Source organism: Capricornis sumatraensis, chromosome 12, assembly GCF_032405125.1.
Source record: "Capricornis sumatraensis isolate serow.1 chromosome 12, serow.2, whole genome shotgun sequence".
NCBI classification, from domain to species: Eukaryota; Metazoa; Chordata; class Mammalia; order Artiodactyla; family Bovidae; genus Capricornis; species Capricornis sumatraensis.
The window spans coordinates 83883199-83907044 of record NC_091080.1 but is presented as its reverse complement, the minus strand read 5'-3'; the positions used below and the strand labels follow the sequence as shown (position 1 = coordinate 83907044).

At 44.4% G+C, this 23846-nt stretch overlaps 1 protein-coding gene across 8 annotated transcripts in view; it reads left to right on the top strand.

Annotated features, from left to right (window-relative positions):
* DOCK9 (dedicator of cytokinesis 9) overlaps nucleotides 1-23846 on the top strand; it is a 290025-nt gene that overhangs the window by 200257 nt on the left and 65922 nt on the right. For all 8 annotated transcript variants that reach the window (XM_068984765.1, XM_068984764.1, XM_068984760.1 and 5 more), the window contains exons 23-33: nucleotides 54-143; nucleotides 1628-1743; nucleotides 2017-2086; nucleotides 2901-3026; nucleotides 3570-3641; nucleotides 13348-13494; nucleotides 13681-13764; nucleotides 14711-14822; nucleotides 18420-18598; nucleotides 18843-18956; nucleotides 20958-21078. In XM_068984765.1, coding sequence (XP_068840866.1) covers nucleotides 54-143; nucleotides 1628-1743; nucleotides 2017-2086; nucleotides 2901-3026; nucleotides 3570-3641; nucleotides 13348-13494; nucleotides 13681-13764; nucleotides 14711-14822; nucleotides 18420-18598; nucleotides 18843-18956; nucleotides 20958-21078 — 1231 coding nt within the window. The remainder of the gene's footprint in view (nucleotides 1-53; nucleotides 144-1627; nucleotides 1744-2016; nucleotides 2087-2900; nucleotides 3027-3569; nucleotides 3642-13347; nucleotides 13495-13680; nucleotides 13765-14710; nucleotides 14823-18419; nucleotides 18599-18842; nucleotides 18957-20957; nucleotides 21079-23846) is intronic.

The following is a 23846-nucleotide window of genomic DNA, read 5'->3' as shown; positions in this document are numbered from 1 at the left end:
ACACCAGATATGCTAACAGGCTTTCATTTTCCTTTCTTCTTTTATCTCCGCAGGATCAGCACTTACACAATTTTTTCCAGTACTGTCAGAAAACCGAATCTGGAGCCCAGGCCTTAGGAAGTGAACTCGTAAAATACCTTAAGGTATCAGATGTCTTTCTTAGTAACTCCCTTTTTTCTGTTTGGTGGTGAGTGTTGTTCCCATCCCTGGAAACCTTATAAGGCTGCTCTTCACCAGATGTTCTCATAGTGATATCGTCTCTAGGGTTTTAGATAGTGGCAAGGAGTAGACTCAGAAATGGTATGACTGCAGTCTTCATCCAACCGCACATATACTTTTCTCAGGCCGGCCTAAAACATGTGATTCCACATAGAAAACCAGCCACTTGTAGGCTTTTTCTATGAGTGCTCACTGCACACAGAGCAGTCACAGGAACTTAAAAGACAGTGCCTTCAGTCCCACCGTGAAGTAACTTCTAGTTCATTGTAGGCGACAACGTAACCTTGGTAAATGTGTTCTAGGTGGGGGGAAAACACAACAGAAATAATGCACATAAACTCCTGAGGACAGGAGGAGAAGGGGATGACAGAGGATGAGATGGTTGGATGACATCCCCAACTCAGTGGACAGGAGCTTGAGCAAACCCTGGAAGACGGTTAAGGACAGGGAAAGCTGGTGTACTGCAGCCCATGGGGTTGCAAAGAATCGGACATGACTGAGTGACTACACAACAACAGTGCACGTAACCAGCCCTAGCTTTGTGCAGGCAGGAGGCTCCTGGGGTGAGCAGGAGGGTTGGCCCAGGGGAGTCTGACCCAGAACGTGATTCTAGGGGAGCAATAGCTAAAAATGTGTTCTAGGCATTGGGACAAAACAGACGAAGCGTGAGAAGTGGAATTGGTTTGATTTAACCAAGGGAAATGGAATGGGGATTCTGAAATCCCTGCTTCAAGTCCCCTTTCAGCTACATCATAGGAGCCATGAGACTTGAAGAAGAACCTTTTATTCATTCTCCACTGCTGCTCTGACAAATTACTGCAGACTTGGTGGCTTTAGCAACTTCACTTTCACTTTGGTGGCTTTCAACAACACAAATCTGTTTTCTTGCACTTCTTGTAACTCTGAAGTCTGACAATGAGTCTCACTGGGCCAAACCCAGGACGTTATTAACAGGGCTGAGTTCCTTTCTGTAAGCTCTGGGGGTTGATCTATTTCCCACCCTTTTCCAGCTCCTAAAGGCTCCTTTATTCCTTGGCTTGTGGCCCCTTCCCACATCTCAAAGCCAGCAATGTTGCATCTTGATGCATCCTTCCCCACCACTCCCCTGCTCCCTCTTTGACTTCTAAGGACTCTCGTGATTGCTTTGGGCCCTCCTGGATAACCTAGCAGAGTCTCCCGTCTCAAGGCCAGCTAATCTGACTAGCAGCCCTAATTCCCCTTTGCCATATAACATAGTCACAGGTTCTGAGGCTACGGACACAGACATCTTTGTCCAGTAGCCTGATTGCCACTGTCTCCGTTTGTTTCAACGAGTTTCTTCCGTCCGTGTTTGAAGCTGAGTGGGAATTTCTTGGGGTCAGTTTACTTTTAAAATGATAACAAAAATCTTGCCATCCCACACCCATAGAGCCTGCACGCGATGGAGGGTCACGTGATGATCGCCTTCTTGCCCACCATCCTAAACCAGCTCTTCCGCGTCCTCACCCGAGCAACCCAGGAGGAGGTTGCGGTCAACGTGACACGGTGAGCGAGGCGGAAAGGTGGTACCCTTCTTCCCTCTCAGTCTGTCCACATCTGGAGCACAGCCATACATATCTGGGGTGCCAGTACATGTTGAACATGATATTTAAGAAACTTGTTTTGATCCCATATGTGGGGACCCCATCCAATGCCTTGTTTCCTCGTTTCCTGTGGTGCCAATAGCATCATCATTGTTCTACTACTGCTGTGATAATAATGAAATGTTTCCATTTCCACATTACTATTCATTGCTTTATTCATTCCTGTGGTGTGTAGGGTCATTATTCATGTGGTTGCCCAGTGCCATGAGGAAGGATTGGAGAGCCACTTGAGGTCATATGTTAAGGTATGTAAATTAAACTGCCCCGGTCATTCAAATCTGTGGCTCTCCAACTTTTCTTCTAAGGACCTATTTTATTTTCCTTAAATCTAGTTATTTGAAGATGTATTTGGGATAACACTTAACACCTCTGCTTTCTCTCCTATTCCTGCAGCCAGTACTTGCACTTGAATGAGGGGGAAGTCCAAAGAGGGGCAGCCATTCATTTATTTCCTTAATTTCATCCTTTCAGCTACATTTCTTTCTTTAAGGGTTTTTTTCGAGTAATGTGACCCAAATGATATAGAGGTTTAAAGATGGAAGGTTAGCTCTAGCCACCATCAAATTGGACTATGTAGGAAAGCAAGAGATAACATTAGATAAATGTCAACAAGTTCATCATTTACATACGATATTCAGTGAACACAGTGGCCTTTACTGTTCTGAATAGTTACATATGTTCTGTTTAGCCTTGAACACCTCTGAATTGTAGTTGTGTATTAGTTTATATTTAAACTAAGTTGGGGTGCTTCAAGGAATCAGTTGCTGCATGTCAGTCATGTGACATGTTGATTACAGTTTTGGGGAGGTAGAGTTCTGTCCTGGAAGACCCACCAGCTGAGTCAGATGGTTCACATGTTTTGATGGGTTCCCTGAAGACACCCTGGGCTCCCTCTTCCTGTCACATGACACCCACCCTTCCCACCTTCTGTGTCCACACCTTCCTCTCCCACCCATCAGTGGTACCTGGTCCCTGGTCTCCATCCTTGGGAGCCTCTCCAACTCCTCAATCCATCTTGGAGAACCAGTGCACTAAAGTACCTTTCCCCTTTCTTCAAAGTATGCATATAAGGCCGAGCCATATATTGCTTCCGAATACAAGACAGTGCACGAAGAGCTGACCAAATCCATGACCACGATTCTCAAGCCTTCTGCCGACTTCCTCACCAGCAACAAACTACTCAAGGTACGTCGGGAGGGCCAGTGTGGCTCTGCAGTGGGCAAACTGAAGAAACTTCAGACTTCATGGCCTGATCAGTTTCACCCTCTTTATACTTTTGGAGACAGTCAGCAGCTCCTCCAAGTGGGTAACAGAGATAACTCCTCAGTAGCAACTTTGCTGTTTATGCTTGTGCTCCAAAGAGAGCCACAAGGCATTACTACACTCAAGAGTGTCACAGTCATATTCAGACTAGTGGCAGACACTGAGTTAAAGGCAAGCATCCGCAGGTGGGAGTCAGCCGAGAGGAAAGGCCTCATGTGAGATCGTGGCTGGCTGTGCCATGTTAGGTGTAAGTGCCAGTTTCCCAGTGGGACAGCGCTGTTTACTGCTGGGCACGTGGAAGCAGGTGCATATCTGCCGTGCCCTTCGGGTCCGACCATTTGTCATGAGGTTCAGCTGTGTTTTCAGGTCACACTTGTTTCGTGTCAGTGACCTTACTAAGAGAGTAAAAGTCTCGTCTTCTGATTTGTTGTTTTCCTTACTGGATTCTTTTTTTGTTTGTTTCAGTATTCGTGGTTTTTCTTTGAAGTTTTGATAAAATCCATGGCTCAGCATTTGATAGAAAACTCCAAAGTTAAGGTATGTCACTTCCTCTCAAGGTTTACCTGGCAGTTCTCGGTGGGGGGACATCTCTTTCATTGTAGCCAACACTTATTAAAGCTCTCTGGGTACCAGTCTCGATGCTCTAGGGGCTTTCTGAGTAGTAAGGCATTTTAGCTTTACAACAACCCCACAGGCGGAAGTGCTAGTCTCGCCCTTTGTTTTATGCATGAAGAAGCTAAGACCAGAGTGCATGAGTGCCCAGGGCTGTGCTATGGCACATGGAGGGAGGAGGCTTTGTGACCAGTCCAGCTCCAGAGCCCACACTCATGGAGCACTGTGTTATTAAAAGTCCAAACAGAAGTATGTCTTTTCCTTTGAATAGCTTAGAAGTCTTCACATTTGTGGAAATAGGAGTAGCAGCTTAAGCATTCATTTAAAATGTAATTACCTGGTATTTAAGTGTCTTGAGCATGGTACAGTATTCTCAGGAACTTGGATGGGAAAATCTAATATGACCACACGGCCTCAGTAGCCAATGAGTGGACTCAGAGATACAACTCCATCCCCGCCGGACACCTCCTCCCTGTGATTCCCAGATTTGTGTGATTATCTGTGTCCCAGGATGTCCCCTGGTTCCTGTTGGTTTCTGCCACAAGATGAACTGACTCTGGACTGACACCACCACTGGCTGTCTGAGGCTCAGTGTAGATACATATTTATAGAATTCCAACGCAGTAAACCCAGGTGGCCGTGGGCAGAATTGCTTCTGAGACTCTCTGGGTCCCAGAATTGCTGTGTAATGGGATTCTTGCTGCATCTTAGCTCCGCAGAAGCGGAGTCTCGGGGCATGTGGTCGGGCTCAGCGGGTGCTTGAGCAGGGAGCAGCCGTCTTGGAGCCCAGCAGCCCCCGCAATGAATGTGGGAAGGATAAGGGGGCCCGAGGGAGGGAGGCTTGAGCTCTAGACCCCCTGGACCAGGGATCTGGGTGCGAAGCAAGCCTGGGGATGGGCTGGTGGACTTTGTCAGGTGGGAGGGTGTGGTTCAGAACCTAAAGCTCCAGTGCTGGAGCCTGAGGAAGTTTCCTTTTTTTTTTCCCTTTTTAAATCCAATTTTAGTGCACAGGGAGATGCCAGATGGAGGTGGGCCCTGCCTTCCGCAGAGTAACGCACCATCTAGATCACGCCAGCACAGCCTGCCAAGGGAAAAATCTAGCAGATTGTCTCCTTGGCAGTATGCAGCTAACTAGGCACACTCACACACGTGTTCATGCACACACACACACACCCTCACCATGCTATGTTATACTGCCTTTCTGTTAAAGATGTCATCTCCTATTCAAGACAGGCTCTAGGCCAGTCTTAGTCTGCTGAGACTGCCATCACAAATACAATACTCCGGGGGCTTGAACAACAGAAACTCATTTCTTTGTGATTCTGGAGGGGAGAGGTCTGAGAGCGAGGTGTTTGTAGGGCTCGTTTCCTCTGAGGTGTCTCTCCTTGGTTTATGGCGGGGGTGGGGTGGGGGGGGCCCTTCTCCCTGCTTGTCTGCATCCTAATATCCTCCTCGCGTGTCCTGTAAGGTTAAGGCTCATCTTGATGACCTCATTTTATCCTAATTTCCTCTTCAAAGACCCTATCTCCAAAAACGCTCCTATTCTGAGGTGGGCTTAGGACTGCAACATTGGGCTTCTGGGGGTAGTCAGTGAGAGGGACAGAATTCAGTTCACAACAAGGCCCTACTGGATTTTCATTATTTTTGTCTTTAAATGGGATCACTTCAGAGACTGGCGACTTGATTACATTTTTTTAAATAGCCAATTTGTTCAGAAGGTATCTGCTGAGCCTTTATTATATGTGAGGCTTAAAGGTTATGCAGTTAAACACAGTGTGGTTCGTGCCCTCATGGAGATCAGGTGGGAAAATGTGCAGTTAGACCACGGGAGCTATGGTCAAGGAGGTGAGGAACACGTCTGAAACATTTCTGGGAAGTGTATTTAAAATCAAGTATCAGGTGGTGCTAGTGGTAAAGAATTCACCTGCCAGTGCAGGAGAGGCAAGAGACATGGGTTCGATCCCTGGATCAGGAAGATCCCCTGGAGGAGCAAATGGCAACCCACTGTAGTATTCTTGCCTGGGAAACCCCATGGACAGAGGAGCCTGGTGGGCTACAGTCCATGGAGTTGCAAAGAGTCAGACATGACTGCACACACACGGATCAGTGTCATCTAGCCTAGAACTTTGATAGAAAGTTAATAAAGGATTGTGTGTGTTCTTTTTTCAAGATGCCAAATTAAACCACAGAATTTTGGGGTCAGTAGAGACCAGAAAGCCATCTTCTTGTGCAGCTGCCCCCTTATTTCACAGAGGCGCATGGTGGAGGTCTAGACCCATGAAGATCTAGATCCTTGCCCAGGATCACACAGCCTCGCAAAACCAAGAATCATGCCAAAGTCAGAGTCAGCCCCTCACCAGTGTCCTGCCATTCCCAGCCTGTAGCCCAATTATCTAGCTCCACAGATGAATATTTAGTTTATCCTTTAGGGCTTTACACAGGCCACTCAAGTGCTGCCATGCACAACGTTTTCTGGAAGTTAATTATATCCTGGTCTCAAAACAGCATTCGGAAGGTTTTTAGAGGTAGTTTATTTTAAAGCATTCCAGCTTGAAAAGAAACACAGGCATCCAAAAAGAGAATGCTTAACCGTAACATAATTTACTATAAAAAGGGATTCTGAACACCTGCTCATCACTGGGGGGAGTCCAACACTGGTCATTTTTAGAGGGGCTCCCCTCCCCCGTGACTTCTGCTTCCATGTCACCCAAGATACCACCCTTTCCCTAAATCATGCCGCCCTTCCCTGAAACCACTCGTTTTTAATTTTTGTAGAACTTAAAAATTGAAGTAGAGTTGCTTTACAATATTATATAAATTAATTGTAATTGTGATTCATAATTTTAAAGGTTATATTCCATCTATAGTTATTATAAAACATTGGCCATATTCCCCTTGTTGTACCATATATCCTTGCAGCTCATTTTACACCTAATAGTTCTTGCCTCTTCTTTCCCTGGCTCTATACTGCCCCTCCCAATTCCCTTTCCCCATGGTAAGCACTAGCTAAATCACACCTTGACCAAGGAACTTCTCTTCTGCTTTTTGAAGCCTGCAGTCACTTTGCCTCGTGTCTTAGGTGATGAGTTGTACACGGTTGCATCAGCTGTTTTCATGTTTGTCTGACATGTGTAGAGTTGCATGCCTTAGTCCCTGTGCTCTGGATTTAGGGAACACGTTCATATTCACCGTTTTGCACCATTGGTGGTTTCCAGAATCATGGTCAAATCCCCTTAGAGTTTTTGTGTTTTTAGGCTGAAGATTGTCAAAATACTCCAATGTGTTTATAATCCTGATCTTGACATTTTTCCTCACTGGTGAGTCGTCTTCAGTTGCTGTAAGCAGGCACACACCTGTCTCATAGGAGCACCTGGGCCATGGTTCACAGAAGAGCTAGACAGTGCTTTCAGTGTCCTTGAAGGTGCCCTTCCCAAGAAAGTCTGCCACAAACCAGCACTTGGGGTCATAGTGTGTGATGAGCCTCTGTCTTCATTTTCCGCTCCCGGTGCTGGCCAGGCTGTTTCATCTGACGCACATATATGGGGAGGGATAGACTGGCATGCTGTCGTGCCGAAGGTGGAGGCAATGTCGTGTGTCTACCTTCCCATCCCCAGCCAATCAAACTATGACCCCTATGCAGAGGAGAGCTGAGAATCAGAGCCTCTCTCTGAACTAGCATCTGAAATAGTCAATTTCCATACCACCACAGATGGACCTGTGAAGTTTGGATTGATTACCTGTGACCATTCCAGACTTGAGTGTTCCATAGGTGATGTGCTTAGAATGTATAATAAGTAGTTTTGGGGGAAAATGCAAAATAGGCCTCACTGTGGCCTCCTGAGGAGTTCCCAACCCCCAGCTCTACTCTGCTTCTAAGGTCAGTGTACTTTAGGTTTTTCTTCCCTGTGGTTTAGTTTTAGCAGCTATAATTTCAGCAGACTCATTTTGAGTTTCCTTCCCTCCCGCGTTGACTCAAGCAAATTGTTAGCATTCCACAGGTGCTCCTGCAGGAAGCTGGAAGCCTGGCTGGGGACAGGCTGAACCTCTTCCCTTAAGTGTCAGTTGTTTAGCTTTCAGCCATTTTCTGTCTTAATTGAGCAAGAAAAGAGCATTCATTTGAAGAGTGGAAGAAGGGCAGTGTGGTTCCTGTTCTGAGTGGACTGCCCGGACTTCTCCTGAATGATGTGTGAAACTCTGTGCATCTGTGATGGTAGAATGGTTAACAGCCGTGCTTCCGTCCACGAGGGTGTGTTTCAGTGTGTGCTCCAGGCAGAGCATTGAGGAGAGATGTAGGCAGAGTGGGGAGTGCGGCCTCCACCGTGTAGTTGACAGAGTCCTTGGAGAAGGAGAACACACATTTAGAGGAGAGCATGTGAAGGTGTCTGTGTGAGCTCCAACACGAGAGGACATTCGTGTGGTGCTGGAGCTGGAGCTCCGCCTGGGCCTTGGAGGCCACCTCCCTTGTGGGAGGAGAATGAGGGTCCGGCAGAGGAAGGAGCTCGTGCCCAGGTATGGGCTCAGGCTGAGAGTAGAGGGAAGAGTGCAAACAGGATTAGCTCAGAGACAGCGATGAGACTGTAGGGGAGCTCTGTGGGCAAGCAGCGGACAGTTAATAGAGACCCTGGAGAGGAAGGGTGGTAACAAGGTGAAATTGAGTGCATTACCAGAGTGGTTGGAAAACTTTTATACCAACAAGTCTGCCTTCCCCCTGGAGTTTGAATAGTCTGTGGGCAGGCAGACCTCTCACCAGCAGCATCTGTTGGAGGCAGAGATGGTGGGGGCTGGGCCACCATGGACGCTGCCGCAGCACTGACAGAAAATCCCACAGCAGGACAGGGGGTAGCGTTTCATTTGGCCAGGAAGTCCCCCGCCATCTTAGCGTCCTGTCCTGAGCCAGCGCTCATATACTTACTGCCCTAGACATCAGCTCGTTAGCCTGGATCATGTGCTTCCATCTCAGTTTATAGTGCCCTCCATAAAATCGTCTCATCACCTCAGTCTTTATCACCCTTCCATGTGCATCTTACCTCATTGCTGTGTTGCCAAATTAGGACTCTTGGCAATAGCTGTTTGTCACAAGGGGGAGCTTCATCTCACCTTTCCAAGGCACTGAGTTATCACCTCCTAATCACCGAGCAGTATTGTTGGTTGGTTGGTATGTTAATTATACACCACTCTTCACTACACTTTTTTCCTTTTAATAAAAAAATCTATTATAGAAAATTTTAAAAGGAAAGGGAGTAGTTTAATGAATCTCATGCACCTCTCACCCACTCAGCTTCAACAGTTATCAACACTCTGCCATTCTTGCTTTATGTATCCACCCCCATACTTCTCTTTTACCTAGAGTATTTTAAGAACATTTCCTCAATATTTTATCATTTCCTCTGTAAAACTATAGTGTATAATATCCAATGGGTAAAGCCGTTAAAGAATAACCATTGCACCATTATGACACTCAATAAAGTTAGCAATATTTCATTATCATCTCACACCCCATCTGTATTCAGTTTCCCCCAGGTGTCTCGAAAATGTGATTTTACAATTGATCTGAATCAGGATCTAAACACAGTCCACACATTGCCATGGGTTGATGTGGCCCTGAAGTTCTCTTGGACCCTCACACTGTTCCTTTTCCATTTGTTTGTTTCTGTATGAAGTGTATTTGTTGAAGAAAATAGGCCACCTGACCTGCAGAATTTCCCACACTCTAGATTTGGCCAATTGTAAGCTAGCAGTAATACATTACATGATTCTCTGTACCATCTGTTTCTTGTGTAGTGATATCTAGAGGCTAAACTCCTTTCAGGTTTGATTTTCTATATGGCAAGGATACACCTTAGTTGGTACTCCTATATCTTACATATCAGGAGGTATAGGACGCCCAATTGTTGTCCCACTTTTAGTTGTGATAGTATTGACTCATAGGTACATGTGGTACACCCCATCCCTCCATTATAGAATTTTCCATCCACTTTTCATGGTTTAAGCAGCTGTTAACTCAGCACCATTGTGTAGGCTTTTATAAGGAGACCTTGTTTTTTAGGAATGGCTGGCTTGGGAGCTGGCAGTCATGCTTAGTGGTTAGAGTTGTCCATGCCTGAGTTCCTGATAGCTAATGGTTGATGGAGGCTAAAACCGCTAGACCATTCAGGTATGACCTAAATCAAATCCCTTATGATTATACAGTGGAAGTAAGAAATAGATTTAAGGGCCTAGATCTGATACATAGAGTGCCTGATGAACTAGGGAATGAGGTCTGTGACCTTGTACAGGAGACAGGGATCAAGACCATCCCCATGGAAAAGAAATGCAAAAAAGCAAAATGGCTGTCTGGGGAGGCCTTACAAATAGCTGTGAAAAGAAGAGAGGCAAAAAGCAAAGGAGAAAAGGAAAGATATAAGCATCTGAATGCAGAGTTCCAAAGAATAGCAAGAAGAGATAAGAAAGCCTTCTTCAGCAATCAGTGCAAAGATAGAGGAAAACAACAGAATGGGAAAGACTAGAGATCTCTTCAGGAAAATCAGAGATACCAAGGGAACATTTCATGCAAAGAGGGGCTTTATAAAGGACAGAAATGGTATGGACCTAACAGAAGCAGAAGATATTAAGAAGAGGTGGCAAGAATACACAGAAGAACTGTACAAAAAAGATCTTCACGACCCAGATAATCATGATGATGTGATCACTAATCTAGAGCCAGACATCTGGAATGTGAAGTCAAGTGGGCCTTAGAAAGCATCACTATGAACAAAGCTAGTGGAGGTGATGGAATTCCAGTTGAGCTGTTTCAAATCCTGAAAGATGATGCTGTGAAAGTGCTGCACTCAATATGCCAGCAAATTTGGCAAACTCAGCAGTGGCCACAGGATGGAAAAGGTCAGTTTTCATTCCAATTCCAAAGAAAGGCAATGCAAAAGAATGCTCAACCTACCACACTATTGCACTCATCTCACACACTAGTAAAGTAATGCTCAAAATTGTCCAAGCCAGGCTTCAGCAATACATGAACCATGAACTCCCTGATGTTCAAGCTGGTTTTAGAAAAGGCAGAGGAACCAGAGATCAAATTGCCAACATCTGCTGGATCATGGAAAAAGCAAGAGGTTCCAGAAAAACATCTGTTTCTGCTTTATTGACTGTGCCAAAGCCTTTGACTATGTGGACCACAATAAACTGTGGAAAATTCTGAAAGAGATGGGAATACCAGACCACCTAAGCTGCCTCTTGAGAAATCTGTATGCAGGTCAGGAAGCAACAGTTAGAAGTGGACATGGAACAACAGACTGGTTCCAAATAGGAAAAGGAGTACGTCAAGGCTGTATATTGTCACTCTGCTTATTTAACTTATATGCAGAGTACATCATGAGAAATGCTGGACTGGAAGAAACACAAGCTGGAATCAAGATTGCCGGGAGAAATATCAATAACCTCAGATATGCAGATGACACCACCCTTATGGCAGAAAGTGAAGAGGAGCTAAAAAGCCTCTTGATGAAAGTGAAAGAAGAGAGTGAAAAAGTTGGCTTAAAGCTCAACATTCAGAAAATGAAGATCATGGCATCTGGTCCCATCACTTCATGGGAAATAGATGGGGAAACAGTAGAAACAGTGGCAGACTTTATTTTTTGGGGCTCCAAAATCATTGCAGATGGTGACTGCAGCCATGAAATTAAAAGACGCTTACTCCTTGGAAGAAAAGTTATGACCAACCTAGATAGTATATTCAAAAGCAGAGACATTACTTTGCCGACTAAGGTCCGTCTAGTCAAGGCTATGGTTTTTCCAGTGGTCATGTATGGATGTGAGAGTTGGACTGTGAAGAAGGCTGAGCACCGAAGAATTGATGCTTTTGAACTGTGGTGTTGGAGAAGACTCTTGAGAGTCCCTTGGACTGCAAGGAGATCCAACCAGTCCATTCTGAAGGAGATCAGCCCTGGGATTTCTTTGGAAGGAATGATGCTAAAGCTGAAGCTCCAGTACTTTGGCCACCTCACACGAAGAGTTGACTCATTGGAAAAAACTCTGATGCTGGGAGGGATTGGGGACAGGAGGAGAAGGGGACGACCGAGGATGAGATGGCTGGATGGCATCACGGACTCGATTGTCGTGAGTCTAGTGAACTCCAGGAGATGGTGATGGACAGGGAGGCCTGGCATGCTGCGATTCATGGGGTCGCAAAGAGTTGGACACGACTGAGCGACTGAACTGAACTGACACCTCAGGATCTAGAGTTACTGGTTTGCCAGAATGGAACAAAATCCTTTCGGAATTTCAGATTTTACTGTTCTGTTTTTGAAAGTAGATAAAATCCCAATTCTTATGACTTGATCCTTCCCTCACTGGATTCTTCAGTTTATGTACATTTACAAAGATTTTCTTGTTATTGGTGGGAGAACTGAGATTATTGTAAAGCTGGAGTTCCAAAATTTCATTATAGTTTCTGGTATTTAAAGCATAAAATAATGCATGCTCTCATACCAGAATACCTAGGCTCCAGTTCTAGTTTTACAGAATACTGTTTATTTGCTATTAAGATACTGGTTTGGCTGCTCCAGAATAGGCCAAAATAATAGTGGCTTTGATAAGACAATAGGTTCATTTCTCTCTTTTAGAAAATTATGAGCCATAGGCAGCTCAAACAGCGAGAAGCTTGTCCTGCAAAGTCATTTGGGGACTCACGTTCCTATCCAATTATCCAGCCCAGGTAGCATCCTTGTCTGCATGTTTGAGAAGCTGGCTCGCCACCACCCCACATTCCAGGCAGTGGCAAAGAGGATGATTTGGAAGGCAACATAACTTCCTCTTAGAGCCCATTGGCCAGAATGAGTCACATGACCATTATCTTGCCACAAGTTACGCTGGGAAATGTAGCCTCTAGCTGAGAGGCTATGTGTCCCTGTCAAACTCTGGTGTTCTGCCACTAAAAGGGAGAAGGGAAGGAAGGATATTAAAGGTCAGTTAGTATTCTTTATTGAATCTTTTCGAGCTTCAGTTTCCTCTCGAATCATATGCATGCATGGACCATCCAGTACAGCCCACTTCCCATTCCGGGTCCTCAGTAAATTGTTCCACTTATGGAGCAGGAGAAGGGTGGGAGAGAGGGCAGTACAGCTTCACAGAACAGAAAGCGCACAGGCCTTGAACTCACCGTATAAATAGATCCAGGTTTGTGTCTCTGTTATTATTAGCTGTGTGGATTGAAGACACATTTACCTGACCTCTCGGATTCTCTATAAAATGAGAGTGTTTAAGAATTTAATGAAAAGGTTATATAAAAATATCTAGTACAGTGCCCAGTATGTAGAAGACACATGGTAAGTAGTAGCTAATCACTTAGTGATGTGTGTGTAATTTCTTAGGTATGCATTCCTGACAGAGAAAATTATTATTATGTAAAGTTAAAGAGGACTCCTTCTGAGCAGTTGCAACTAGTGACATACATTCACCATTCTGTGTGTGTTCAGTTTGAATACTTGAGGCTTAACCCTAAGCCAGTGCTTTCTAAAGCAATCTCTGCATTTTACTTTGGCTGATTTTAATGCCTGTACCTTTCAGAGATGAGATTTCTTTTCCCCCCAAAACAGTTCAACTTTAAAAATAATCAGTGTTTGCTCTAAACCCTTTTCAGCTGTTGCGAAACCAGAGATTCCCTGCCTCCTATCATCACGCGGTGGAAACTGTTGTGACTATGCTAATGCCTCACATCACGCAGAAGTTCCGAGATAACCCGGATGCGTCCAAGAACGCCAACCACAGCCTGGCTGTGTTCGTCAAGGTGGGGGGGCCTCCAGCGGGGAGGGCGTCCACCAGGGGCCCTTTCTAGCAGAGTGACTCGTACACAGTAGGTGCTCAGTGAATATGTTTATGCCAGAGGATAAACTTATTCGCAGTAAACACTGATTTGAACCCAACTTTCCATGACAGCCTGAATACTTACCCTTGTGGGTTGTTTCCTCCACAGAGATGTTTCACCTTCATGGACAGAGGCTTTGTCTTCAAGCAGATCAACAACTACATCAGCTGTTTTGCTCCTGGAGATCCTAAGGTAGTGTGTGTGCCTGCATGTGTGTGTGTGTTACACACTTCTTTTTGTCTCTGTTAGTGAATCCAGATACCCACCTATTTCTCTGTGCTCACATCAGAATTTTCTTTCAGTCCCAGAGGCATTACTCACTGCCCTCCCTTGGAGATACTAACTATTAATAACTAGTACTCACAGTAGTATGTGAGATATTGTGCGTGTGTCTGTGTGTGTGTGTGTGTGTGTAGTTAGTCACCAGGTCATGTCCACCTGTTTATGACCCCTATGGACTATAGCCCACCAGACTCCTCTGTCCATGGGATTTCCCAGGCAAGAGTACTGGAGTGAGCTGCCATTTCCTTCTCCAGGGGATCTTCCTGACCCAGGGGTCAATTCCACATCTCCTGCATTGGCAGGCTGGTTCTTTACCACTGAGCCACCAGGGAAGCCTGTGTGAGATATTAGAGACACAGTAATTCCAAATGCAACATAAACATACCTGTTGGTTTTTCTCATCAATACCCGAAATGACTTCTCAGCTGCAAAACTAAAAGTATTCTTGTTACAAATCATTGTTTATTTAACAAGGTAACAGAAGAAACCACACAGCCTTTCTTTGCTAGAATTTTCTGTTTCTTCCCTTGTGTGTTTATTTTAAAGGTCTGCCTTTCTCATTTTTTTCTTGCTTTGAATCTGGTCTGTAATTATAAGCTGCCTGAAATCCTTTATTGAAGTCGGAGGAGCATAAATAATAAATGCCCTAAAAGTCAGTGGGGAACATTATTTAGCAAAATGTGTTCCCCATTTTCAAATGAATCCCTGAAGCCATGCTGAAATCTGTAAAGTACCCTAGAGCATGTAGCCCTGAGACAGGGAAGAAGCCACAGGCAGAGTGTCATTCCTCAGGGGTTTCTTAGGAGGCTGTGCAGAGTATCCATAACTTATGACTATAACCATTTTTTTCCTGCAGACCCTCTTTGAATACAAATTCGAATTTCTTCGTGTGGTGTGCAATCATGAACATTATATTCCTTTGAATTTACCAATGCCGTTTGGAAAAGGCAGGATTCAAAGATATCAAGGTAATCTATCTTTAAATATATTAATCCTAGTCTTTTTCAAAAAGAGAGCCATTCATTTTAAATAAGAGAATTAGTTCACACATGACATTAAGAATATTTGATATTTTTCATTGGTGAAGTCACTTTTTTTCTCATTTCCATTTTTTTAAAAAATTGATAAAATGCTTCATAGGAACTTAACTTTTTTTAAGCAAACTTACCAGACTGTTGATCATGGCAGTGTGACTCTTTTTTCATTGAACAATTCCATTGCTTAAACAATAGAAATCCTTTTTATTTACTGTAGTTTATTTTTATTTGTTTCACTTTTCCTTTTTTCTTATGAATTAGCTTTTCTTTCACCAGCTGTGGAGTCAAATGACACTCCTGTAGGTAGGTGTGGGGTGTGACCCTTGCTTTCTTGCATCTTCCTCCTTTAAAAGAAAAAGAATGCAAGTGATTGCTGAAATGCTTACGTGTGCTATGCATTTAGGCATTTCCCATGTACTTGGATCAATTTTAAAATTCACGAAAAGCCAGTGAATTTGTTCTCACTGTAGCTAACACATTACTGTAACATCCCCGGGAGGCATCTTGTCTTTTGCTCCTGGGATCACTAGGTCCTCTAGGAGGTTTCTTTAAGAAGTAAAGCAAACAAACAAAAAATCCTGCTTCACTTCTAAAGTGTATTCTCCCACTATTTTCCTAGTCCTTGTTTATAGCAGTAGCAGTAACCTTTGTCACACGCAACACAGCTTTTCACGTGCTTTCTATGTTTGCATGTTGAGTCTTTATTAACTGTTCTGTATCCTTTCTGAATTTGAAGAGAATTAAGCTCATGGAGATTTCTTTGTCCTCATTGAGTAAGTCAAATGAATCCACTTAGTCTCTCAGGTCTATCGTAGTGCAGTATTTAGCACCTTGCATGTGCTCAGGATTATTTATGCTGCAGGAGAGAAAAAGTGGAAGGATGCCACCAAACTCTTTGTTGTTGCCTCATCACTCAGTCGTGTCCAACTCTTTGCAACCCCATGGACTGTAGCCCGTGAGGCTCCTCAGTCCATGGGATTCTCTAGGCAAGAATACTGGAGTGGGTTTCCATTTCCTTCTCCATCAAATTATTGATGAAACCTAAATCAAGTGACCTTGGGATTTCTTTGGAAGGAATGACGCTAAAGGTGAAACTCCAGTACTTTGGCCACCTCATGCGGAGAGTTGACTCATTGGAGAAGACTTTGATGCTGGGAGGGATTGGGGGCAGGAGGAGAAGGGGACGACCGAGGATGAGATGGCTGGATGGCATCACTGACTCAGTGGACGCGACTCTGAGTGAACTCTGGGAGATGATGATGGACGGGGAGGCCTGGTGTGCTGCGATTCATGGGGTCGCAAAGAGTTGGACATGACTGAGTGACTGAACTGAACTGAACTGAAATTCAGGGAGAAATACACAAAGGCATCATTCAGAGACATAAATATCTTAAATGCCCAAAAGAGGCTCAAACTGCCTGTAAAGAGCAAGATAGGGACCATGGCCTGACATTGGTTATCACGCATTCAGCAAATATTTGCCCAGCACCAACTCTACCTAACCTTGGGATACAGTTGTGGACAACAAGGATGAAGTCCCCGGCTGTCAGAGTGATGCATGCTATGGAGAGGAAAAGTGAGGGAATGGGATAGGAAGTGGGTGACATTGAGATCAAGTGGCCAGGAGGAGCCTCACTGAGAAGGTGACTTTGGGGTAATAATTGGAAAAGGTACAGGGTTGAGCATTCTGGGCCATTCAGAATCCCCCGCCCAACCCTGCCCCACCACCTATCTCCCCCTGAGCTGTTCTCCACACGCCAGACACACCTGCTGGTCCCAGCTCCTCACTCCTGACACTTCTCAGCCTCACACAGCACCTTGCTGGGGTCCTCGTGTTCCTCCCAGCCAGTCACTCGGCCAGTCACTGGATCTGGGCCTGGCCAGGCCCTTGCCTCTCCCAGCGCCTCACCCTGCACCCTTAGCCCACCAGCAGTTACTGGCCCACCTGTCCTTGGGGACCATGACTATCTTTTCCGCTCATCTGTCAGGGTGCTCAGGACAGCTCTTTCTGCCCAGGGGTCGGGCAGTGAACCTGTTCTAATCTTCCCCACTGGCCCAGTTGTTTATTCCCACAGAACAGAGTGAGGAGAGCCTTCACATACCCCGAGACTTGCACAAACTCGTGTAGACTATCGGAATTTGGAGCTAGAAGGACAGGTGGCTTCAGTATAAATTTTCATAACTGCACCAGTAGGAATAAGGTTTTTGGTTGTTTTTTTTTTTTAGCATTCTCCTTCCTCTCCCCCTCTCACCTGCTCTTCCACCTTCCTCTCTGCACACACACATACTCACATGCACACACACATGTGTACAGTTAAACCCATAAATAGTTTTCTTCTAAGGGACTCATGTGAATTCAGGCTGTGAACTGCCTTTTCAATAATATGTGCTTAAAACTCGTAAACAGTGGACACGAGTGTTCTGGAAAGTCCTGAAAAGGGTTCCTAGGAATTGAGGGAGAATCTAAATAGACTTAGAAACAACTCTCCAGCATGAGATTAAAACCAAAATAGAGGCCCATTGACTTTCCTCTAACAATGGATGTGGTATAAGAATTTAAATCCAAGCCACAGCTTACTGGAAAAGTGTTATTTCAGCTTTAGAGTGTGGTGTTTAGCTACTTGTCTCTACCTTCCCTCAGTTGAGTTCACATTTGGTTGCATCTCTTTTCTAGAAGAGCTTCCAGTCTTATCTCTTAGCTTGCCAGTGACTTAGCTAGTTTGATTTGGTGCTTTGTCCACTTTAGTTCTAGTTTATATTAGTTTTCCATTTGCTTTTTGAGGTACAGAAGTTTTAAGAGAATATTTGAGAAAATTCTATATAAAATAAGGTCTTCAGTGATAGCAAAATAAGTAGGTTATATGCTAACTCGGTCATTTTAAACAGTGAAGAACATTTTAATAGGCCATGCATATTTATTCTTTAGTTATGTGTTTGTTGTGCACAAATTACTCCTCTATAATGTTGTCAATTACTACAATATTTGAATTTCATATCAGTAACAAAATTACATTTGTAATATAATGTGCTGTTCTATATTCTAAAAATTGGTCCTAAAACTATTCACTAACTTAATAATTATGTGGGATGTAATACTTTCTATAATCAAAATCCAGTGCATTTGTTTGGTGGTGGTGGCTTGGTCACTAAGTCATGTCCGACTCTCTTGCGATCCCTGTGGACTGTAGCCCACCAGGCTCCCTGACCATAGGATTTCCCAGGCAAGAATACTGGAGTCAGTAGAAATTTCCTCCTGCAGAGGATCTTCCCAACCCAGGGATCGAACCTGGGTCTCCTGCATTGCAGGCAGGCTTCTGCATTGTGGATTGATTTAATTATATTTAAACTCTGTTTTCATTTTGGAATGTAGAGCAGTGTTTTAGGTTATCAGCCTGTGGGAGCCAGATGTGACCACCTGTTGACACACACAGGGGAGCCTGAAAGGAAAGGGTGGGCTTGGTTTTTATTTTATTCAAAGAGTATTACATCCCTTCTAACTAAATCAGTTTGTTTATATGTTCATTTCAGATCTTCAGCTTGACTACGCATTAACAGATGAGTTCTGCAGAAACCACTTCTTGGTGGGACTCTTACTGAGGGAGGTGGGGGCTGCCCTCCAGGAGTTCAGGGAGGTCCGAGTGATTGCCATCAGCGTGCTTAAGAACCTGCTGATAAAGCACTCTTTTGACGACAGATACGCTTCCAGGGTGAGTGTTCTCTGATGCATGGAAATGTGACTGATAACATGACCTTCATTTTGAGTAATCCAAAGAAATAAGCAACTAGAAAATTAGTAACAATAGCACAAAAGCTTTCTCTGTTTATGCAATAAAATCTAACAGCCGTCTTTATAGGAAGGGTCCCAATACAGGACCTGGCCAGTGCTCGCCCAGTCCATCATTAAGCTCTCCAAGGCCGGGATTCACTTACACTGTGCACCTTTTGTTCCAGAGCCATCAGGCAAGGATAGCCACTCTCTACCTGCCTCTGTTCGGTCTGCTGATTGAGAACGTCCAGCGGATCAACGTGAGAGATGTGTCTCCCTTCCCGGTGAACCCTGGCAGTGTACGTAAGCACACTCACACAGACACAGCCTGCATTTGTTTCCTGCGGCTGCTAACAAAACACCACGGACGGGGTGGCCCAGAGCAAGTAGGAATGTATTCCTTCACTGCCAGAGAGCCAGAGATCCAAAATCAAGGTGTCAGCAGGACTGGTTCCCTCCGAAGGTGCTGGGTGAAGAGCTAGGGCTGTGCCACTCTCCCAGCCACTGGTGCTTGCCTGGAACCTTGCCGTGTTTGGCCGTGGCTGTGTGACTCATTCTCTGCCTGTCTTCCATGGTGTTCTCTCTGGTGTGCATCTGTGTCCCTGGTATCCTGTCCCATCCTTATAAGGACACCAGGGCTTGGATTTCATCCACAGTGACCTCATCTTATCTTACATCTTAATAACATCTGCAGTGACCCTCTTTCCAAATAAGGTCACATTCTGAGGTTCAGGGTGGATGTGCATTTGCAGGGACACTCTTCAACTATACACTGCTCCTGTTTGCCCCCCAGACCATAATAATCTACAGTAGTCTTGGTAAATTGCATTTATTTCTAGCTAAGATGGGGTCAATCAGTAAACCTTCAGCTCTTGTTAAAAATCATTCTTAAAAAAAAAAAATTATTATTAAAAAGCCATGCTTTCGTAATGGCTCACTTTCTTGTAAGATGTCAGGATCTTTGTGTATCCAAGAAAAATTTATAGAGGTAAGAATTTTATTTTTTTTTAAAAAGCATAATTCTACATAATTCTAACCTGTGTGTTACAAGATGTCAGTGCTAATCTCAGTCCTGGTGTATTAATAGCATACTATAGAGTCTTTGAAAAGCCACTTCTTTGGGCCTAAGTTTCCTTGTGTCTATAAAATTAGAGAGATAATCAGACTAGATGTTGTGGGGGGGGAGCCAAGATGAGCAATCCCACCTCCCCTAATTGACCACCTTAATTTATTTTAGCCTTATGCAGATATTTAAAGATATATTGCAAGTTAAGTTGAGTGAAGGGTGATGCCAGGTATGATCTCAAAGCCTTTTGGTTGGAGACAGTCGGCCATTAATTTGGACAGGTTAGCAGTTCCGTGTCCTTTTCCTGTTTATTCTAGACCATTTTACTGGCTCCATTGTTCATCTTACCACTGTCATGATGGCACACACTGGGGAATTTTCTTGTGTTTCTTTTCTGTCCCTTTTTCTCCTACATTGGTGCTTTGTCCTGGTTTTTATATCTCTCTCCTCTAAGTACATCTCCTATCTGATGGTGCATTGAGAGGAGCCCTATTTGTAGAGCGTGTTTTGTATCAATAGTTCCAAGGAGCATGAGTGGTCACTGTCCTTAAATGGGCTTCACCACACTCATCTCACCCTCGCCAATGCTGCCCTGCACCTGTGTGTTCTCTAAATCTGTCTGCTTTTCTAATCAGAATAAGCAATTCAGGGTCCTCTCTGTAATCCTTCAACCCTGAGAAACGTGAACACCATCTTCTTCTCTGGCTTCCACCCAAGTATAATCTCTGTTATGACACAGCTTCACAATGAACACAATTTCTTGGGAGTTCACAAGAAGCGCCTAACCTACAGAGGTTTTCCTCCACTATTGTGAGGTCATTATTGCTCCTTTGGGAGGATTTCTGATGAGAGAGAGAGAAACCAACGTTCCAGTTAGAAAGAGCACTCGAGGCTTCTTCTGAAGAAAGAAACCTGCTGAAATAATCTGGAAAGATGCTGGGTATCCAAGCTGTGGAAAGGGAGAGGTGCTAGACTCCTGGGGGAAGACAGGACTCCCTGGGCCAAAGCTGCTCTGCCCGCCAGGCCTAAAGTGCCCCGCGCTCCCCACTCCTGCTGCAACCCGCTCCCTCTGTCCTCCCCTCCCAGGCTCCGTGCTGGTCCTCCCACCCACACGTGACGGGCAGGCCAGGCCGTTCTGCCCTGTTCTCGCGCTCACGCTCAAACTCCCAAGAACAGTCGGTGACTCTTCTAAAACCATCTTTAATGATTTCTTGTCTCTCTCCCCCTTCCACAGACTGTGAAGGAAGACTCCCTCGCTTTGCCAGCAGTGAACCCGTTAGTGACACCCCAGAAGTCTGGGGGCGCGCTGGACGCCAGCCTGCACAAGGACCTCTTTGGCGCCATCTCTGGCATTGGTAAAGCTCGGACTCTGACCTGTTTCTGGCTAGTTGTATTCAGAAAGTGTCTTTAATCCAGTCGTCCATTAGCTTTCAGATCAGAACTTTGAAGTCTTGAGTTTCTGCTTCACGTGTTCTTTTTCTTATTTTGCTGCTCAGCTCTTATTTTGCCCCTCAACCCTACACTGAAATAAAGATCCCCAGTTTGCAGGAATTCTGAGTATAGGACACTTAATTGCATATTTGTCTTGTTTGCTTTGTGTTTAATGCATGTTAATTTTTCATTTTAAATCTTCAAATTAGATTGTTAATGCTTTTAGGAGAAAAAAATCTTTGCAGGTGTGTGTGTGGGGAGTTAGGGTTTATTTGTAGTGTTAACAATTTAGATGAAATGTGAGAGAGTAATTCCTGAAGGAGTTACTGGTTTATGGCTCAAATGCAATGCTGAAATCAGTTTTCTAAAATCTTCTTTCCTAGAATGTTTTTTTTCTATCTAAACTAATGTTAGAGCAGCCCCCATGGGGAGGAAAACAGATGGCATAATTCAAGATTCAAACTGAGTAGTTTTTCCGTTTAAAAAAATGCCTGAGAAATGTACTGATTAATATTCTGACTAATTGAGCCTATGTGCCAGCTCCTTCATAAAGATAATGGTACAAAAATATACATACATCTTCACAGACACTCACAGGCTTATGTTGTCTCTATCTCTCCCTCTGTTTTACACCACAGTTTGGATAAATGAAGCACCCTACTGTGGCTAGTGCTCAGACCACCCAATGACGGAATTAACCCACAGGGCAGAATAAAAGGGCAGTCCTTTTATCTAATTAATCTGCAGGCTTATTGTTCATTCTGAGTTTATGTCCTTAGCTTTTGTGTTGTTCTTGTTGCTAACATTCTATTTCATGTAGGCAACGAAACTGGCCAGACTGTAAAATTGGAAACCTCACACCAGTGCTGAGATTTATCCTCGAACACCCATACCAGTCTTTCATCTTGCTTATGTTTATGTGTATTTTTCATAGTTCTGTTTACCTCACTTTTGGCACCGTAAAGATGAAATGAGTTAATTCATCCAGAATGCAGAGCCTGGCACACAGCATTTCCACTGCCTTCCTTCTGGGGCTCTCATGCTGACCACTCACCCAGCTCTGGGAGTGGGAAGGGGTCCCTTCCTGGCTCTGTCTGCAGCGGTCCATGGCACTGGCTTTAAAGTCAGACAATTGTGTCCTTGGGTCCAGACTTCCACCGCTTACAGTTGCAAGGGTGAGATGTGTGTCCTCTTCATCCTGTGCCCACATTTCAAAAACAGTCCTGGTGAGGGAAGAAGAGCTAGTTCAGTGTTGCAGAGCTTGGCAAGGTAGACTCCTCAGTGTTGTTATTTGCCTGCCATTGTAACAAGCACAGTTCTTTAGTGTTATTCATGCTTTGTGATAGGCTCTTAGTAGCCAGTCAGATGAGTCCCGCAGCCTAAATCTTAACTCTCTGATCCCTCTGACCAGCATTTCTGTAGGATCCAAGGCTTTGCGAAAATGGTGAAACTAGAATGAGGTGATGTTTTGACTCTGGCTTGATTTCTCCAGTTCCACATTTGCCCAGTTAGGGTTTGGGATTCCTTGAGAACGTGGAGCTGAGCCGTGGGGGTGTCTTCAGCACAACTTGAGTGGCATAAATGGCCTTCGATTGCTCTGTGTTCGTGGTGAAGTTATGAAGAGTACTTGAGACTAATTTTGTCTTTTTCATTCTTTCTTGAATTTTAAGATCTGGATCCACTTTTCACGGGAATTCACCGCAGCAGACTTATTTATACTTGGGCTTTTATCTGTGACCCCACCTTCCCCTCAACCCCGATCTTTAAACACTATAATCCTAACTTCCTTTTTGAAATGCCTTCCAGGGAAGCCCCCACCTTTGAACTGGGTTTGCTAGTCGTTTTCTGGTAGCTTTAGCTCTTCTTTTATTTACCAAGGAATTCCATATCTCTAGGAGATTCTCCTTCCACACTTACTGAGGATGTACCCTCAGCATTTTTTTTTTTAATGCCTTTGGAACATGGTGCATGAAAATTTCTAAAACCAATTCATCGCCTGGATAAAAACTACTGTAAGGTTACATTCATTTTAAAAGGCATGCATTCTTAGGCTCAGAGTTCTTTTTTCCACCTACTCAGTGTATTGCGTTTTGCTGTCTGTACCAAAGGGGGGAGAGTTGAACTAAAGTTCTCTGAAAAGTTATGCACTATGCACCAGGCCAGGATATTTAATACAGACAAACACACACAACAGGAACATGGTTCTACTAAGCCTGTTGATTTTGATGTATTGCATTTCCATCTGTTTGCCTTAGATTAGGACTCTTGTTCTGGAATTGAGCCTAAAACTCTGAGAATTTAGGGTCTAATTTTACTTTCCCAAGAGTCTCTTTCTCCTGAGCTCTGTGTTCTACATTAAATATGAAGTCCGGTTATATTAGGAGGCCGATAGTTATAATTTGGTCACAGCGCATGTCTCTTTTCTGAGTACAGAAAAAGACTTATTGCTTTTTCATAGCGTTTTGACCTGCACAGTTCCTGTCCTGGGGTCATGCTGCTGGTGGCCCGTGGTTTACATGTTCCCGCCTTCACTTATGTTTTCAGATTCTCCTGACCCTTCTTTCCTTGATGTACTTAACACACTGAATCGGTTTTAGGGATGGTGGATAAGCCTGGGGGTGGGGGGGTGGACTAACTTAGAGGTGTCTCAGTCCATGGCAGCTAATTGGCAGGCTGAAACCCAGAAGGGCCT